Source organism: Megalopta genalis, chromosome 8 (assembly GCF_051020955.1).
Source record: "Megalopta genalis isolate 19385.01 chromosome 8, iyMegGena1_principal, whole genome shotgun sequence".
Taxonomy (NCBI): Eukaryota; Metazoa; Arthropoda; class Insecta; order Hymenoptera; family Halictidae; genus Megalopta; species Megalopta genalis.
Genome location: NC_135020.1, coordinates 12,953,262 through 12,972,325, shown reverse-complemented (window position 1 = coordinate 12,972,325; position 19,064 = coordinate 12,953,262). Strand labels below are relative to the sequence as shown.

The 19,064-nt window shown below is 44.3% G+C and overlaps 1 protein-coding gene across 17 annotated transcripts in view; it reads right to left on the bottom strand.

The window, feature by feature from the left end:
- brp (ELKS/RAB6-interacting/CAST family member bruchpilot) overlaps positions 1–19,064 on the bottom strand; it is a 168,349-nt gene that overhangs the window by 66,773 nt on the left and 82,512 nt on the right. For 10 of the 17 annotated variants that reach the window (XM_076524062.1, XM_076524063.1, XM_033465293.2 and 7 more), the window contains exons 3-4: positions 8,334–8,430; positions 6,000–6,127 (exon numbers count right to left, since the gene is read on the bottom strand). The exons of 1 other annotated variant lie outside the window; for it this stretch is intronic. In XM_076524062.1, coding sequence (XP_076380177.1) covers positions 6,000–6,127; positions 8,334–8,430 — 225 coding nt within the window. The remainder of the gene's footprint in view (positions 1–5,999; positions 6,128–8,333; positions 8,431–19,064) is intronic. 6 more of the 17 variants (XM_076524061.1, XM_033465298.2, XM_033465299.2 and 3 more) reach the window with 2 other exon arrangements.

Sequence of the window (19,064 nt, the reverse complement as noted above, 5' to 3'; positions counted from 1 at the left end):
ATTACTGTATTAGGGTGTGAGGCAGCTGGTTCTGACAAAAATGTTGCATGTAATCCACTGGAAAAGCGGAAACCTTCCACCGTGCCTCCAAAAATATTGCAACAAAAATTTATACGTACTATATTTATATATACCGTCATATATATATTTTTTTAATTTTTATATACCGTTATAACTATCATTTTCCTGTTTCATTCTTCCATACAACGGTTAAAAAGGGAGCCAGTGACTCCACGAACACCTTGCACAAGCTAATAGAATTTTGTCGGCGTTGTTTCACCGGCTTTTTTTATGCCTCGCCACATAAAATGATTCAAAGAACAGATGCTCTCGTGCTACTTTCTATCTGTACAGTACCGGAAGGGTGCTTTTCCCAGGCCACTTTGTTTTGAATCCGCCTTACCGCAGTCGGAACGAGCGGTGAAGTGGATATAGAATTTACAACGTTGAAGCAGAAATAATGTAAACAGAGATCGCGTGCGCGAGCGCAATAACGATTCCAGGTGGTCTGACGGTATTTAGCGGAAGTTGCGTGATAAATATTCATATTGCGAATCATTGATCATGTAAGACACGGAGAAGCCAAGTCCAACGATTAACGCATTTCACGCTGACCCGAGTTCAGATTGTATACGAATTTTCAGAAAATTCAAGCACCCTTTGCTTTGCAGTCAGTTCGTTAGATGATAGCGGAAGCTGCGTAAGAATTCATTGTTTTCTTTTCATCAAATTATGATTAATTATGGTATGAAAAGTCAGCTGTTCGACGTTATTCGAGTTATTCGTTGAAATTTCAATTCTCCTTGTGAAAGGCTTGATTTCTTGAACGTCCTACAATTTGTTTTGTTCATGATATTTAAACCGATTTATTTTATATAGGAATATATAGTTCCTAGTTCGGTTTATAAATAATTTTGTTTAAAAGTGCATCTTCTGGCTAAACTTATTCTTCTTCTACTTTTCGAGGTGGTTTCTACTTTTTCGACCTTTCACTGCACATTTCAATGGATTTCGTCGTGAAAGGGGCTGCACTTTTCCTTGGGGCTTAGCCAAGGTTCTGTCAAAGTTACAAGTGTCAAGGTATGTCAAAGTTCAACTACGTTAAAAGGTTAACAAAGTTAGAACTACGTCTGTGGACTGAGTACGCATCAATATGGCGCGCTGATCTGTCAAGAACGCTGGAAATTCGTCAACTTTGCACGCGCAGAACTTTTTAACAAATGAGATTAGGACTTATTTTAATTATTATAATTATTTTATTTTAATTTCTACATTCCTAGATTCAGGACTACGATTTTCGGACTCTCCTCGGCAAAATTCATTGAAATATAGAAAACCATCAACGAAAAGTTTAACGCACCTTCTTTTCAGCACGTTATTCGAAATACCTTTAAGATCGACATTTAACATTTAACCACTTGCGCTGGAAAGACGTGCCACGCACGTCGTAATGCTTTTGTCACAGAATCGCCAACAACGTGGTATGTACGTCGTCATGCGATTGTCACAGAAACAAACGACGTGCATGGCACGACGGGTGGGATTGTTTGTCAGAGCACAAATTATCATTGCACAGCATAGCGCACAATTGTCAATATTTAACGCATATTCTAAAATGGAAAATAAATTAGTTTAGAAAATATAAATCTTTTTCCGATTTCTGTGACGCCTCCCAGCAAGTTACACTGGACCGTTCTGGTACACGCGTCGGTGAATTTTTTGCCAGCGCAAGTGGTTAAAAGCCATTTTCGGCATATAATTTTGCACGTCGGACCGGTAATTGCGCCGTGTTTTAATTTTAGCCGTATTTCAAGGAAGATATTAACACTTTATCGTCCGGTCGTGGTTGAGGCTGCCACTCAGTAAGGACTGGCTTAGTCGCGCGCGCATTTGCTCCCAGTGCCGGCTAAATTTTCGCTATTCATTGTGTTGTGCTTATTCCTTTAAAAATAATAATAAATAATAATAATTATTATAATTATAATTCATAAGGATATGGGGAGGTCAGCATACAGGAGGTCAGCTACTAACAAAACAGTAAAGAAGCGAAAACCGTCGATAGCTAAAAGTCGATTAATAGGCTATCGGTCGATAAGCATTGGCAATCGAAAAGCCGATTAATAGGCTAGCGATCGATAAACATTGGCAATCGAAAAGCCGATAAATAGGCTAGCGGTCGATAAAGTGTTAAAATACGAACCCGGAATAGCTCGCGAAATATCGAGCATACGTCTTACAAATAAAGGCTCGCGAGTCGAATGACGAAATCCAGCGCTACTCGAAAAGCCGAACTAGGTCGGTGACCCGAAGGTATTGCGCTCTCTTTGTCAGCGGTTGACGTTTTCGATTACCTGGTGTCACAGGAGAGCTACTCTGTGGCCTCGAACAGCGGCTTCCTCGTTGAGCCCACTCCGGCGGGGCAGTAAATCCAACGGGACCATAAATAGAATCCTAAAGACCTCCTTTCGCAGGTCCAGCCCGGTTAGAGTCTTCAGCGAACTGAGATGGTCACAGTTTTACCCCGACAAAATAGAAGCGTTACTCTCGCGTCGACCGTGAGTGGTGTACAGACAGAAAGTTTTCGGAGGAAAGTTGTTCCTCTCGTGCAAGAACTCGGCGACAGATTCGTCGATCGTGATTGGAGAACGTTGCGACGCAAGATCGACGAATTCGCACAGCTTTTGAAACAACTTTTTCGAACTCGGTTCGTACGACTTCGTTCGGGTCGTTTTTTTTTTTGTGACGTTAGTATGATCGATTTGCTAGGCGACGTACGGCAAACTGCTCGAGAAAATTTCGTTCGGTCCGAAGAGCGTTCGTTACGGTTTCATTTCGCTCGCTCGGACATATTTACTATTTTTATACTATTTTCTGCCAATTACTAGTTTCTGAAATACAATGGCCCACAAAAGTGTTCGTACACCTTTTAAGTTAATTTAATAACTTTTTTGAAACTGGACTAAATGACTTGAATAATTCTTTTTTCAAATGATAAGGGGACTAGTGTATTAGACAATGAGCAAAATGACTTTTTTAAATTTTGCTATTATTTTCTGCTCTCGTTTTTTTTAACTTTTTTATCTGACCTTGTGTAACAAAAATTGAAAAAATGCCTCTCGTAGATCTGGGTAAGTTAGACTTCTTACAGTTTTTGATCAAAATAAAAAAAAACTGCGATTTTTGCCATCATTAATTTGTTATTATCAATTATTAATTTTTTAATCAATTTTTATTATCATTAATTTGTAATTAGTAATTTGTCACCGTGACAACGTCGACCGATTTCGATAAAATTTTCATCACGCGTACAAGTTACCGAGATCTACGAAAGACGTGTTTCAAATTTTCGTTACAGGCTCAGAGAAAAAAGTTAAAAAACGAGATAGTTCTCTATTTCTTCTTTTTATCGTTCCAAATAATATCAAAATTTTTAAAAATCATTTTGGTCATCGCCTAGTATACTAGTCCCTCCATCACCTAAAAAAAAACATTCAATACACTTAATCCAACTTTTAAAAAAGTAATTATGTTTCAAAAGATGTACGAACACTTTTGCGAGCCACTGTACAGTAATGTCTCTCTAATTGACGCGCAGATCGCGCACAAAAATGGACAATTTGGGAAGAGGAGATACGATTATTCGAGCCTTGCGATTATATATTATTATATAAAAATATTATATAAAAATATTATATAAAAATATATAAAAATATTATATAAAAATATTATATAAAAATATTATATAAAAATATTATATACGATTATTAGAGTCTTATTTTTACAGTTATAAATAGTCCACAATTATAAAAACGCGCCGCAAGGCTCGAATAATCGTCTCCCCTCTCCCCAAATTATCCATTTTAGTGGACAATCTGAGCGTCAGTAAGGGAGACATTGCCGTGCTTCCAAGAGACCCTTCTAAGTTCTCGAAGTAGCTCCGGTCATCTGGGCCATTTCTAAATCAGCCTGCTCCACATTCGTCGGCGACTTTCCCGACCGCATCTGGTTCCGCGATTCTTCGAATTCGCGGGGTCCCGCTCATCGGGACGGTCTTTCCATTTCCGTCAGGCCATTAAACATCGTCGCCACCAAGTGCACGCGGTGCGTGTGGGTGCGTGCTGGTGACCGCGGCGACACGCGTGCCAGGAAACTTGGGCCGTGCGTGTGTCTGTGTACCTCTGGGCGGTGTGTGCTGTTCGTGTTTGAACGTGACTGTTCCCGCGGCCCGAATAAGCCATGATGGGCCGAGAAATAGGTCGACGAAGCGATCGTCTGATTTCCGCGCCGGCAGGAGACGCTTAACAACCGGCGAAACCGGAAGGGTCACCGCGAGGTTCGCGCGGGGGGGACACAGGGAGAATTACGGTATGCGGGTTCATGCGTTCGGAGAGGGGATCGGATCGTTCGCGACTGTTCGAGGACCGATTTCGGAGAACCGGCGGCTCGAGCCTGCTCGTTGCTGCGGCATACCGTACCTTGGACGTGTGTTCCGTGTTTTCTTTGGGGAGAGAATGGCCCCGGGGACTGGTTCGTTGGGGTTCGCGCGTTTCCGTTTCTGGCGCGACGATCACGGCCCTCCTCGGATCGCGCGGCGGCCAAAATCGCCGCGGCCGATTTCCGCGCGCGGCAGACGTCGCGCCGCGGTCGGCAAACGCTCGGCAAACGCTCGGCAACGATCCGACGAGGTCGTCCTCGCGCTCGACCGCCGGCAACGGAAACGGGAATCCGTTCTGCGTCGTCCCTTTCTCCGGGCGCGCAATACGTCGGCGGATGATACGAGATGATCACGCAGAGGGTGTTAGTAGGACTTGACAAAAGCGTGAAATGACGCGCGGACATAACATCACTGAAGCGTTGCTTTTGCAGCGTTTTCAACAACTCTCTACGTTCTTGCAGGCAGTAACTACTATACGTATAGAAACACAACCAGTGAGCAGCGAATTACGAAAAGAAATGTTTTGATATCCCTAGATTCACAATGACGCGCCCCGCGAGCGCACAGCAGAGACAGACGTACGCGCGTCCTTCCCGTCGCGTCGTTTTATACGCACGGCCGGACGCGCGTGCAACTGTTCTGTTTTCTTTTTTTCCCCCGTTACGTTCCGGCGAACGATAGCTTTGATGATCATGTAAACATATATGTATATGTACATTGATGAGCGTGACTGGATCGTCGATCAAGTGATTGTGACATACATATATAGAAAGTATAATAACAGTAATAATAACGATCGTGACAATAGTAATCGTAATCATAATTATAATCATAATCATAATTAGAATTGTAATCATAATCGTAATCATAATTATAATCATAACCGTAATCATAATCATAACCGTAATCATAATCATAATCATAATCATAATCATAATCATAATCATAATCATAATCATAATCATAATCATAATCATAATCATAATCATAATCATAATCATAATCATAATCATAATCATAATCATAATCATAATCATAATCATAATCATAATCATAATCATAATCATAATCATAATCATAATCATAATCATAATCATAATCATAATCATAATCATAATCATAATCATAATCATAATCATAATCATAATCATAATCATAATCATAATCATAATCATAATCATAATCATAATCATAATCATAATCATAATCATAATCATAATCATAATCATAATCATAATCATAATCATAATCATAATCATAATCATAATCATAATCATAATCATAATCATAATCATAATCATAATCATAATCATAATCATAATCATAATCATAATCATAATCATAATCATAATCATAATCATAATCATAATCATAATCATAATCATAATCATAATCATAATCATAATCATAATCATAATCATAATCGTAATCGTAATCGTAATCGTAATCGTAACACGAATAATAATAATAGTGACCGTAATCATAGCCGTAATCATAATAAGAATAATCAGAATAATATATGAATATATGAATATGCCGACATGGGTAGAAATAGCTTAAGGACCTGCTTCTGGGCCAACGACTGCATCTGCTGGAGCATGATCCTTTCCTCCTCTTTTCCTGGAACAGCAGAAAGCAACGAGAAGCTCTTGGGGGGTCTGCTCGGTGTCCAGAGTTTCGGACGGTCTCTGTCTGCGTTTCACGATTTAACAATCAATTTTATTTCTCGTTTATTGTTCCCATTGAGTTCGTGTGATAAGAAGTGGGTGGGTGGGTGGGTTGGGTGGGTTTTGTCGGGCAGGTGGGGGGCGGTCGGGTGAGAGCCGGGTCAATTTCGGGGTCGTGGATGTGCGGGGAAGGAGAGAGAGATAATAATGACGGAAGCCTTGCTCGATGATGTTACCGATGCTATATGCGACGACAGAGTGATCTCGGGGGGTGTGTGGGGGGCTTGGGGCGGGGGTAGTTCGAGTGGGGCTTGTCCGTGGTCGCAGCGGTTCTGATATCTCGGTCTAAGTTCTCGTCGACAGCGTCCTCTCGTGCCTGCGAGCACGTTCGGGGGGCACAGCTGCTGAAAGAGGTCGACGAGCGTGACGATCTCGCTTCGAACGAGTCCTTATTTATTTATTTAGCTTTACGTTCTCTTTTCCTTTCCTTTCCTTTCTTTCCTTTGTTTCGCTTTGCTTTGCTTTTTTTTTCTCATTCGACAGGGCACACGAGAGTCTTTTTTTTCCCGTTACACGAGAGCTTGCCGACTGCGGTTTCGGGGGCAACGACGCAGGAATACCGGACAAACTACGTATACTCGCCGCTTCCTCTTTGGCGGCCGAGCGACGAGCGTTTCGCTTTCCAGCCCCGCATTCTTTCTGCGCGTCCACCGATTCGCGATCGGCTATTACTCGCGGTACCGGCTCGGTCCGACCGCGCACGAAACCCGCTCGGGGAACGAACGCTTCCCCCTTTCCGCGGGAGTGCAGGAGCGTCTTCTTTTTCGTTTGGAAATATTTCCGTTCCGACGCGACTTCTGGCGCGGACCAGACTGCTAATCATCGCGTTCGAATGCTCTCTATCGGGGACACCGCCGCGTTCTCGCGGGAGTTATACGGAGTAACCAAAAAATGTCTCGCAATCCGAAAGTAAGGGATTCCTGAGGTGATTTGAAGCAACTTTGTCCTTAGCGAAAATGCGATCCGCGGCTTCGTTTACGAGTTATTAGCGAAAAACAGTGACCAATCAGAGGCGAGATCATTTGACGCGAGACGGCCGAGCCAATGGGCGGAACCGGGCTCCGTGCATTCGTCGGCTGGGCCGCCGCGCGCCAGCCGAGCTCGCCTCTTATTGGTCAGTGTTTTTCGTTAATAACTCGTGAACGAAGCCTCGGAGACAATTTTCGCAAAGGAAAAAGTTGCTTCAAATGACCTCGGGAACCTCCTATTTCCGGATTGCCAGACATTTTCGGGACACCCTGTTTATTCTGTTTCTCTTCTTTGCCTCAAGTTTTCGCTAACTCGTCCTTCCGGGCCTACGCGCCGAATTATAACGTGAACTAAAACGGTCGCACATCATCGGAGCTTGAGCTCTGTTGACAGAGCGTGCTGCGATAAAATAAGCGATAAAACGATAATCATTGTTGGATCGAACGATCGAATTTGTTGTTGCGCGCTCGACCGACCTGTTAACCGGTCGATTGTTCGCGCGATTGTTCCCGACGAATCGAGATTTCGACGCGAGAACGGAGTCGATATGCGACTTTGGGCGTCGCGCGAGACGCGAATATCATTTGTCGCGGTACGTTCTTGAATACGTTATCGGCCGGAGCCTAGAGAGCGTGCTCATCCTGACCCGGTTAACAGGTTAATCGTGACGTCTAAGGGATTGATCGGTTGAGACTCTGTCGAATAGCGGTGCTAATGAAGTCAAGGTTTCGATTGCTATGGCACTATGCGTCGTACAGAGATCGGTAATCGTAGAATGATGCGCAGCTTGGCAGAGAATCGGTAAAGGACGAATGCTCTTTGGTCCTTTCATTTTTTTTGTTTGTTTTGGTTTTCTCTTTTTTGTTTCGTTTTCACTATAAAAAAGGTGAACGTTTCAGCGAATTGTGACTAGAAACGCGCCTCGGGAGCTGAGGCGAACATTAGGGTTCGCGTTAGGTTTAGAATATTAACCGAACGTTAGGTTCACAGAGTATTATTAACTCTGATCATAGTGCTCGAACGAGCCATCGCGATCGCGCGCCCATCGTCCTGTAACCCCGCGTTTATGTCGCGCGGTCCCGTTCGCCTGAGCTCCGTCGTTTCCGCGCGTGTGTTGCACGCGATCGTCCCGCGAACGATGCGTTTCTCAACGGAATGACAGCGTGTGCGTGGGGAGAAGAAATTCGAAAGGAATGCCTCACCCATCCCCTTGTTTTGGAGCATCTCGAGGAGCTTCTTGATACTTTCATCCCGAGCCTGCAGCGTCTGTTTTTGCGTCTCTATTCTCAATTCCAGCTCCTGCAACAGAAAAAGCGTGCCGCGCTCTAAATAATCCGGCGCGCACGGACGACGGCGCGGTTCGCAGCCGGCTGATTAAAGCTCGAAAATTTATCGCGACGCCCGACGGCGGTGACCGAAACGCGTTATCGCGCTTTCGCGACGGGGTCCGCGGGGGGGGGGGAGGTTCCCGCGGCCGAGGGGGGCGCGAGGCCGCGTCGGTGTTTTGGTAACGCGAGACGGAAAAACGACGTTTAACTGGAAATCACCGGGAACGAACGCGTAAATACACTTATAGTAAATTCTCCCTGATCGACGCTCGGATTGCGCACGAAAATGGACAATTTGGGAAGAGGAGACACGATTTTTCGGGTCTCGAGGCACATTTATATAGTTGCCGATCGATAAAAATGAGGTGCAAGGCTCAAATAATCGCATCTTCTGTTCCCAAATTGTCCTTTTCTGTGTACAGTGATGTCTCCCTAATTGACGCCCAGATTGCGCACAAAAGTGAACAATTTGGGAAGAGGAGATACGATTATTCGAGTCTTGCGGTTTATCTTTTTAGTTATAAATTGTCAGTTAGGGAGACATTATTGTACAGTGAACTCTTCCTAAATAACTTCCCTAATTGACGCTCAGATCGTGCACAAAAATGGACAATTTGGGAAGAGGAGACGCGATTATTCGACACCTGCGACTCGTTTTTTATGGCTATTGACAATCGGTTACTATGAAAACGAGTCGCAAAGCTCGAATAATCGTACCTTCTCTTATCAAATTGTCCTTTTCTGTGTACAGTAATGTCTCCCTAATTGACGCCCAGATTGCGCACAAAAATGGACAATTTGGGAAGAGGAGATACGATTATTCGAGTCTTGCGGTTTATCTTTTTAGTTATAAATTGTCAGTTAGGGAGACATTATTGTACAGTGAACTCTTCCTAAATAACTTCCCTAATTGACGCTCAGATCGTGCACAAAAATGGACAATTTGGGAAGAGGAGACGCGATTATTCGACACCTGCGACTCGTTTTTTATGGCTATTGACAATCGGTTACTATGAAAACGAGTCGCGAAGCTCGAATAATCGTACCTTCTCTTATCAAATTGTCCTTTTCTGTGTACAGTAATGTCTCCCTAATTGACGCCCAGATTGCGCACAAAAATGAACAATTTGGGAAGAGGAGATACGATTATTCGAGTCTTGCGGTTTATCGTTTTAGTTATAAATTGTCAGTTAGGGAGACATTATTGTACAGTGAACTCTTCCTAAATAACTTCCCTAATTGACGCTCAGATCGTGCACAAAAATGGACAATTTGGGAAGAGGAGATGCGATTATTCGACATCTGCGACTCGTTTTTTATGGCTATTGACAATCGGTTACTATGAAAACGAGTCGCAGAGCTCGAATAATCGTACCTTCTCTTATCAAATTGTCCATTTCTGTGTACAGTAATGTCTCCCTAATTGACGCCCAGATTGCGCACAAAAGTGAACAATTTGGGAAGAGGAGATATGATTATTCGAGTCTTGCGGTTTATCGTTTTAGTTATAAATTGTCAGTTAGGGAGACATTATTGTACAGTGAACTCTTCCTAAATAACTTCCCTAATTGACGCTCAGATCGTGCACAGAAATGGACAATTTGGGAAGAGGAGACGCGATTATTCGACACCTGCGACTCGTTTTTTATGGCTATTGACAATCGGTTACTATGAAAACGAGTCGCAAAGCTCGAATAATCGTACCTTCTCTTATCAAATTGTCCATTTCTGTGTACAGTAACGTCTCTCTAATCGACGCTCAGATTTTCCACAAAAATGGACAATTCGGGAAGAGAAGATACGATTATTCGAGCCTTGTAGCTCGTTTTTACAGTTGTTGAGAATCGATAAGCATAAAAAACGAGCCGCAAGGCTCGAGTAATCGTATCTCCTCTTCCCAAATTGTCCATTTTAGTGGACAATCTGAGCGTCGGTAAGGGAGACATTACTGTACAATCTGAGCGTCAATTAGAGAGACATTACTGTACCGACAAAAGTTAAGAAACAACGCAATCGTTTGATAAATTTCGGTAATGGATTCGACTTGCAGAAAGTCTTGCAATTCGACGATCTAGTTTTTCATCCGTTTTTCGCAGTCTGCCAGTTCGTGGTGCCATTTTAATAGTTCCATACTCATCGAATCGTTTTATCATTTTGGCGATAAGTCACTCGAATTTAACAATAAAGCAGAATTAATGGAAACGATCGCGAAAATATGGTCAGAAATTCCGACCGAGTTTTGCGTTCGTTTAATCGAATCTATGCCACGCGGATGCAACGCAGTCCTCGAATCCAAGGGTTATCCAACATCTTATTAGACTGTTATGAAAACTACAGACATTGACGCGTCGCTGTTTTTCATTATAAAAGTGATTATATAACTTAAGCGATGTGTATGTTTCTTAAGTTATGTCGCGCAGTTTATGCCTTATTTCTTCGATTCAATTTAATTGTGACTCCCGTTCAAGTATGTTTGAGAAAAAACTCATTGAACCTTGATGTATGGGATGTGCTATCTCATCATGCTATTTTTAGTTCCGACGTGTTTCTGGTACGTGTTTACAATAAATGTACTGTAAAAATGCTATATATTGTTGAATTATTTTCTAATTTTGCTTACGCAGTCTTGAGACCCATCTTTTGTTATATGTGTCGTATTAAATCAAATGTTTCGGTTTAACACATATATTTTATTAATTGAATATTAGAAACGTAAGAGTGTTTGAATACTTTCGTGTATGAGTGTATATATCTTAGAAGATAGAGAATATACCGAAATGTATCAAACGATTAAATTGTTTCTTAACTTTTGTCAGTAAGTGTATCTTTCGTTCGGTTTCCCGGCGGGAAAACGTCGCTCTTGCAAGAAAAAAAGAATCATTCGCGCCCGGTGCAAGACGGTTCGTTATTCCGTTCCGGAGTAAAAACTGCTGCGAGATGCTCGATCGGAAGTTCGCTCCGACCGCGGTGAAACGGGAGAAAAGGGCGAAATGGGCGAAAAGGGCGAAGCGCGAGCGCGCGAAACGGAACGCCGTATCGACGAGGGAAACCTGTGCGCTGGATCTCTCCACGCTTTTCCGCCGACGGTGTCGGCTTGGGAAAGGAAACCGGGGACGGCCAGCGGCTATCTAATTCCAGGCTAATTACGTTGCTGTCGTCAAAGCGGCGGTCTAAATTCGTTACGCGGGCGTCAAGCGACTCGCGCTATCCGCCGACGATGCGACGCGAGTCGAACATTTTCCGGGAAGACAACTGCCACCTGGTTTCCTTTGTTCCCTGCTTCCTCTCGCGCTCGACCAAAGAAAAAAAAAACAGCTGATCCGAGGAAGTTCATCGAGACAGAACAGTTTTAAGCGACGCTTTTCGACTCGATTCCAGTCTAGGGATCGATCGATCCGTTGGAAATGGGCGCGTTGCTCTTCGACTTCGTATCGTATCTCTGCGAATCTCTACGAATTTCTACAATCTCTATAAAAAGACGCAGCAAAAGTATGCAGCAACAATTTGCTGCGTTTCTTCTTGTTGAAAAAGAAACATTAGCCTCGGACAAAAATTAATCTATAGTTTAGACTGAGATTCGAAAATGTCAGATCACATTTCCGCCGGTTCCGTCAGTGCGCACCGACGGTGATATAAATTGTATATTATACAGGGTGTCCCGAAAATGTTTCGCAATCCGAAAGTGGCGGGTTCCTCAGGTCATTTGAAGCAACTTTTTCCTTTGCGAAAATTTTCTCCGAGGCGCCGTTAACGAGTTATCAACGAAAAACAGTGACCAATGAGAGGCGAACTCTGCTGGCGCGAGGCGACCGAGCTAACCGAGCTTCGTGCGCCGATTGGCTGGGCCGCCTCGTGTCCAGCCGCACTCGATTCTTATTGGTCACCGTTTTTCGTTAATAACTCGTAAACGAAGCCTCGGAGAACATTTTTGTAAAGGAAGAAGCTGCTTCAAATGATCCGAGGAACCCGCTATTTCCAGATTGCGAGACATTTTTGGGACACCCGTAGATACCGCGATACATCATCGCCGGTGTCGTTAGAGCACATCGTGCTCCGACCATTAGCGATCCCAGTATTGCGTATACGATGTAAAACGTGACGAATAACCGTCTTTGATTGGTGGAAAAGACCGTGTCAAAAAGTGTAGATAAGCAGGCGATTTTCAGTCGCCGGTCTCTTAGTTCAAGTCGGTCGCTCAGTCATTTCGTGTGTGTACCTTCTCTCAAATAAAAGTAAAAATAAAAGTTTTAAGAAAAACAATCAATATCATATTCATCTGGGAGATAATCCAAGCCATAATCCCAACACTTCTGGACAGAATTCTCGAAGATACGCTGTCGGACGACAGCATTAGACCTTTCTGCTGGACCGAATGTTACGACAATGCATTCCAGGGTCGGTCTTCGGTGAAACGAACGCTTATTCTAATAAACCTAACTCATCGGTACACGTCTATGTGTTGTATCGCAATGAGTGATTTGCAAGCAACGGGATACGATCGATGGTCGCGTTTACGCGGATAGCTTTCTAGCTGGCGAAGGCGCACAGTCGGAACACGCTCGGGCCCTTTTGCTGGACGCAATATTATCGGGATCGGTGTACTCCGGGAATGCTTCTAGAACCGTTGCGCCTGGTTCGCGTCTAAATATTGTTGGAGCGAGTGGTTTGCAAGCAACGCGGGATCGGATCGATGGTCGCGACGACGAAGCGGGGAGGAGGCCGACGGGGGTGCTGAATAATCGCGCGGCTGGTAAACGGTCGGTTTGGAGCCGATGGACCCGGCCACGATCGTCGGATTCGATAATAAAGGCAGTGGGTACACGGCCAGAAAGCGACTGCATAATTTGGCGCGTGGCCAAAGGCGACCAGTTGCTTCCAGTGCGTTGCACGCTTGACCTGTCTGCGCGACGATTTGGCCGCGGCCGCGGCCTCCGCCGTCGCCGCCGCCAGTGTTCGCTCGTTCGGTAGAATTTTCAATCGGCGCCCGTCGAACGGCGGATTTAGAAAAGGGTTCTTGAACTTTCCTCTGGTCCGCTGCCCGTGCGCCGACAATATATTTGGAACGAGCCCCGCGATCGATACCCGACTGCGATAAGATTGCCCGGTCTTCGTTCGATCGATCCGTTTCGACAGCCCTCTCCCTCGTGCTCGGTCTATTCGATATCCGGCTGCTAGACAACTGACCGTCTGGAACGCCCATCGTTGCAGTCTCGTTGCTAATCGTCACTGATACACTTTTCCTTGTCGCAGGATTGTGCTTCGATTTAGCGTCGACGTACGCTGAATTCTTCTTAATTGACGCGCAGCTTCGAAACGAAAATGGACGATTCGGGAAGAGGAGATGCGATTACTAGAGCCTCCTGTCTTGTTTTTAGAGTTGACGTTCGTCGACGATTATGGAAACAAGGCGCGAAGCTCGGATATAGTCATTTCTCCCTAATTCGCACTCGGATTAAGCATAAAAATGGACAATTTGGGAAGATGAGAGACGATTATTCGAGCCTTGCGTTTCGTTTTCATAGTTGCTGATTGTCGACGATTATGAAAACGAGATGCAAGGCTCGGATATAGTAATTTCTCGTCAATTTGAGCTCAGATTGCGCACGAAAAGGGACAATTTGGGAAGAGGAGATACGATTATTCGAGCCTCCTGCATTGTTTTTATAGTTGACGTTCGTCGACGATTATGGAAACGAGGCGCGAAGCTCGGATATAGTAATCTTTCCCTAATTTGCGCTCAGATTAAGCATAAAAATGGACAATTTGGGAAGATGAGAGACGATTATTCGAGCCTTGCGTTTCGTTTTCATAGTTGCTGATTGTCGACGATTATGAAAACGAGATGCAAGGCTCGGATATAGTAATTTCTCGTCAATTTGAGCTCAGATTGCGCACGAAAAGGGACAATTTGGGAAGAGGAGATACGATTATTCGAGCCTCCTGCATTGTTTTTATAGTTGACGTTCGTCGACGATTATGGAAACGAGGCGCGAAGCTCGGATATAGTAATCTTTCCCTAATTTGCGCTCAGATTAAGCATAAAAATGGACAATTTGGGAAGATGAGAGACGATTATTCGAGCCTTGCGTTTCGTTTTCATAGTTGCTGATTGTCGACGATTATGAAAACGAGATGCAAGGCTCGGATATAGTAATTTCTCGTCAATTTGAGCTCAGATTGCGCACGAAAAGGGACAATTTGGGAAGAGGAGATACGATTATTCGAGCCTCCTGCATTGTTTTTATAGTTGACGTTCGTCGACGATTATGGAAACGAGGCGCGAAGCTCGGATATAGTAATCTTTCCCTAATTTGCGCTCAGATTAAGCATAAAAATGGACAATTTGGGAAGATGAGAGACGATTATTCGAGCCTTGCGTTTCGTTTTCATAGTTGCTGATTGTCGACGATTATGAAAACGAGATGCAAGGCTCGGATATAGTAATTTCTCGTCAATTTGAGCTCAGATTGCGCACGAAAAGGGACAATTTGGGAAGAGGAGATACGATTATTCGAGCCTCCTGCATTGTTTTTATAGTTGACGTTCGTCGACGATTATGGAAACGAGGCGCGAAGCTCGGATATAGTAATCTTTCCCTAATTTGCGCTCAGATTAAGCATAAAAATGGACAATTTGGGAACATGAGAGACGATTATTCGAGCCTTGCGTTTCGTTTTCATAGTTGCTGATTGTCGACGATTATGAAAACGAGATGCAAGGCTCGGATATAGTAATTTCTTGTCAATTTGAGCTCAGATTGCGCACAAAAAGGGACAATTCGGGAAGAGGAGATGCGATTACTAGAGCCTCATGTCTTGTTTTTAGAGTTGACGTCCGTCGACGATTATGGAAACGAAGCGCGAAGCTCGGATATAGTAATCTTTCCCTAATTTGCGCTCAGATTAAGCATAAAAATGGACGATTTGGGAAGAGGAGATACGATTATTCGAGCCTCCTGCCTTGTTTTTATAGTTGATGATCGTCGACGATTATGAAAACGAGGTGCGAGTTTCGGATATAGTAATTTCTCCCTAATTCGCGCTTAGATTGCGCACAAATACGGACAATTTGGGAAGAGGAGATACGATTACTCGATCCTCCTGCCTTGTTTTTATAGTTGACGTTCGTCGACAATTATAAAAACGAGATGCAAAACACGGATATAGTAATTTCTCCCTAATTCGCGCTCAGATTGCGCACAAAATGGACAATTTGGGAAGATGAGATACGTTTATTCGAGCCTCACGTCTCGTTTTTATAGTTGTTGAGGATCGGTAACTATAAAAACAAGCCGCAAGGCTCGTATAATCGCGTCTCCTCTTCTCAAATTGTTCATCTTTTTCTACAATCAAAGCATCATTTGCAGAGAGAGAGAGAATTTACTGTACATTCGAAAAACAAAGCGTCAATTCGACGATTTGCAAATATATTTATAATAAACTAAACTCTAAAAGTGCTAGCAAGCGATTATGTTCAAGAAAGAAAGCGTCGATTCAAAGGTTCGCAAGAGTATTTTTCACACATTACAAATGTCTATTTTTGTGCGCAATCTGAGCGCGAATTAGAGAGAATTTACTGTACAATCTGTGCGTCAGTTAGGGAGACATTACTATATTGCGATATTCGCGGTGCTGTAAAATCTGTGGAACCGTCCGAGGTGCGCGAACTTGGCGAATTAAAGTTATGATTAAAACGCGTCCGTTGAAACAAGGCTCAAAACGTGTGTAAATCGCAATAGAAGAAACATGCTAAAAAACAAGATGCACGTAGTACGTTAAGCATTCCTTTCATTTTATCTTTTTCGTATGTTACGACTCGATTATGCGACTGCGGGCAGATCTCTGCTTCCATAGTCTATCTTTTTATTCTTTTATTTTTTATATTCAGAGTACCAAAAGTGATCAGAAATTTTCGAGTAGAAGCGCATCCAAGTTTGGAATCTAAGATGATTATAATATGCATGAAACGAAGATAGCCAACTTGTTGACAGAGTGAAATAGTGAACGCGTGCAGCAAAAATTAAAGACTGACTTACTCCGTTAACCCTTTCATGGGTACAATACGAACGTTCAAAAAACATTGAAAAATCCCCTTACCATAATTTAATCACTCATTAATATTCAGCAGTAATATTCATACAATAATATTCGCTTTTAATTTCTCACCCCTCGAAATCACGACTGATGGGACCTACACTTCGCGCCCTCATCTCTCATTGGTCAGTGTTTTCCGTTAATAACTCGTAAACGAAGCCGCATATTGCATTTTCGCAAAGGAGAAAGTTACTTAGAATGACCTCGGCTACCCCACATTTCCATAATCCCAGACATTTTTGGGACACCCCGTATACAGATGGCAGCACAGTTTCAACGATGACGAAACAATGTTCGAACAATATCGATGAACAATATTTGAGCCCGACGTCCATCCTCGCACCAAAAAAGTAGACGAGAAGCTTAGTTCCCGGTGCCTATGAAAGGGTTAACGAATTCACCGGAACGGAATGCAGCGAAGTTTTACAGAGCGTTCAGCCCGCTCTCTGTTCCAGCCTCGCGGAATTAGTTATTTCGTCCAGCGAATCACATTTCGATTCGATCGAACGTTTGCGGTCGCCGTGTTTAGCAGTGAACGTGTTAAGAGCGTGGTCGAGCGTTGTATCGCCAGAGCCGCGTATACTATTCCGCGTGGCGAACGCTGTGTTTCACGTGCGGAGGCGAACGTGTGTGCAGGGCGAAGGCGATCCGGCCCGTGATCTCGAAACTGTCGAGAAAAACGGCGGGTTTATTTGGACGCGATCTAAATTCGGTCGGGGAAACGAGTCGGCGGGCCGCGTGTTCCGCGGTCGTTTATTGATCCAGCGTTATTCGGGGGAACCCAGGGATCGCATTCGGCGCCACTGGCTGGCAGACTTAACGGAGTTATTGCGGCAGGCTGTGATACCCGTTGCCAAGATTTCCGGAAGCGACGCGAACCGTCGGCAGACAATCGGTCGTTTACCTCGAGAACAAGATGCCTAAACCCTCTTGTCTATTTCGGTTACGGTAATTCGCGCGACGATCCCGGCCGCGTCCGTCAAACCGCGCCGGTTCGGGGATTAGGAGAACGATTCCGCCCGCTAAATCGCTTGTTCTCTGTCAAAACGTTGATTAAAGCGGATCCACCGATCGTCCCGCAGCTTATGCGAGCCCCCGATTATTATTAATCTTCGGGATAACGCGATTACAGCCTGCGAGCGGACTCTTGATCTCTCGCGCTCGATCCCGGCGCGCGCCGCTTTTCTTCGAGGGGGCGGTTCGGTTTCGTCGATCTTCGATTCTCGGCTCGAATCAACATCGTCTCGATCGAACGCGTCGTTCGACGCGTTCGTCGTTACCGACACTCGCAACAATTCGCAACCATCGGTGAAACGAAACACTCTTCAGCGATGTTTCTCTTTTTCACCGGCTTACACACGTCTGTTCGCGTGTCTCTCTCTCGCTGAAAATGAATAATTCAATTGAACAATTTTTAACCCATTTCTTATGTTATCTTGCGGTTGCTAGATTTACGTTGGTAGCATTCCGAGGTCTTTTCCGAGCCTATTACGGGCTTATCTTGGAACTGTTAATCCTAGAATGGATACAACAGGATGTGTATGCACTTTCTTCGCTGAGCCTCGACTGGCGGCTTCGACAAAGATTTCTGTTTCAAAGCACCAAAGCACCCAATAGCTTCGTGTGTACACCTATCGCGAGTATAAAAAAAAGCAAAAAAAGTATCCATTCTAGGGTTAATCGAATCTGAAATTCTCTAAGGATTGCTTCCGAATCTGCGAAGATCCTGGAGGTCCGTGCGGGGTCACCGGAGGTCGCCGGAGGCCCTTTTAAGGATCTCGACAGCCTCCCGAATGTCGCCGGAGGTTTTTCAAGGATTTCTAGAGACCCTTAGGTACTTAGGAGGGCTTATTCAGATCTTCGGGGCTCCCTCCACGGGTCTTTAGACCTTTCTACGTTACCTAAAAAGAAAGATAGGGGGCGGCGGAGAGAGAAGGGGAGAAGGGGAGCGCCGGAGAAGCGAGCTGCGGGATATAGATGAAGGAGAATATGAGAAAAAAGATGAGGGAGAAGATGAGGGGATAAATGCGGGGAAAATATGAGCGAAGATCCTCCAAAGATTACGATTGAAGGACCTTGAAAAGTCTTGGCAGAAACGGCGAGGTTCCTGAAGGGGGGGTCCGTCGGGCACAGCGGCTCGGCACGGACCCGACGACGTTTCTCGACTAGGTAAAAAAAACTCTATTTCATCTATTTACCGTTTACTTGTGCGCATGCCCGTGTATCGATTGCGCTGCGATCTTAACAGAGTGAACAGGTGTCTGCTAAAAATGTGACATTCTAACGATCGTGTAAAAGGATCGCCGCAAACAGATCTCGAATCTGTCTCTGCAACGTTAATTCATCGGCGACGTTAAATTAATTGATCCTTATGTTAACCCTTCGCGCTCGACTCGGCCTCGGCTATTCCAGCCGGCAACCCTTACGTAGCTTCGACGTCTCGACGGCAGTCGCGTCCGTATTTTTCAATATTTATCACGCCGATTCGTCGAGATCGACGTCGATCTCCTTG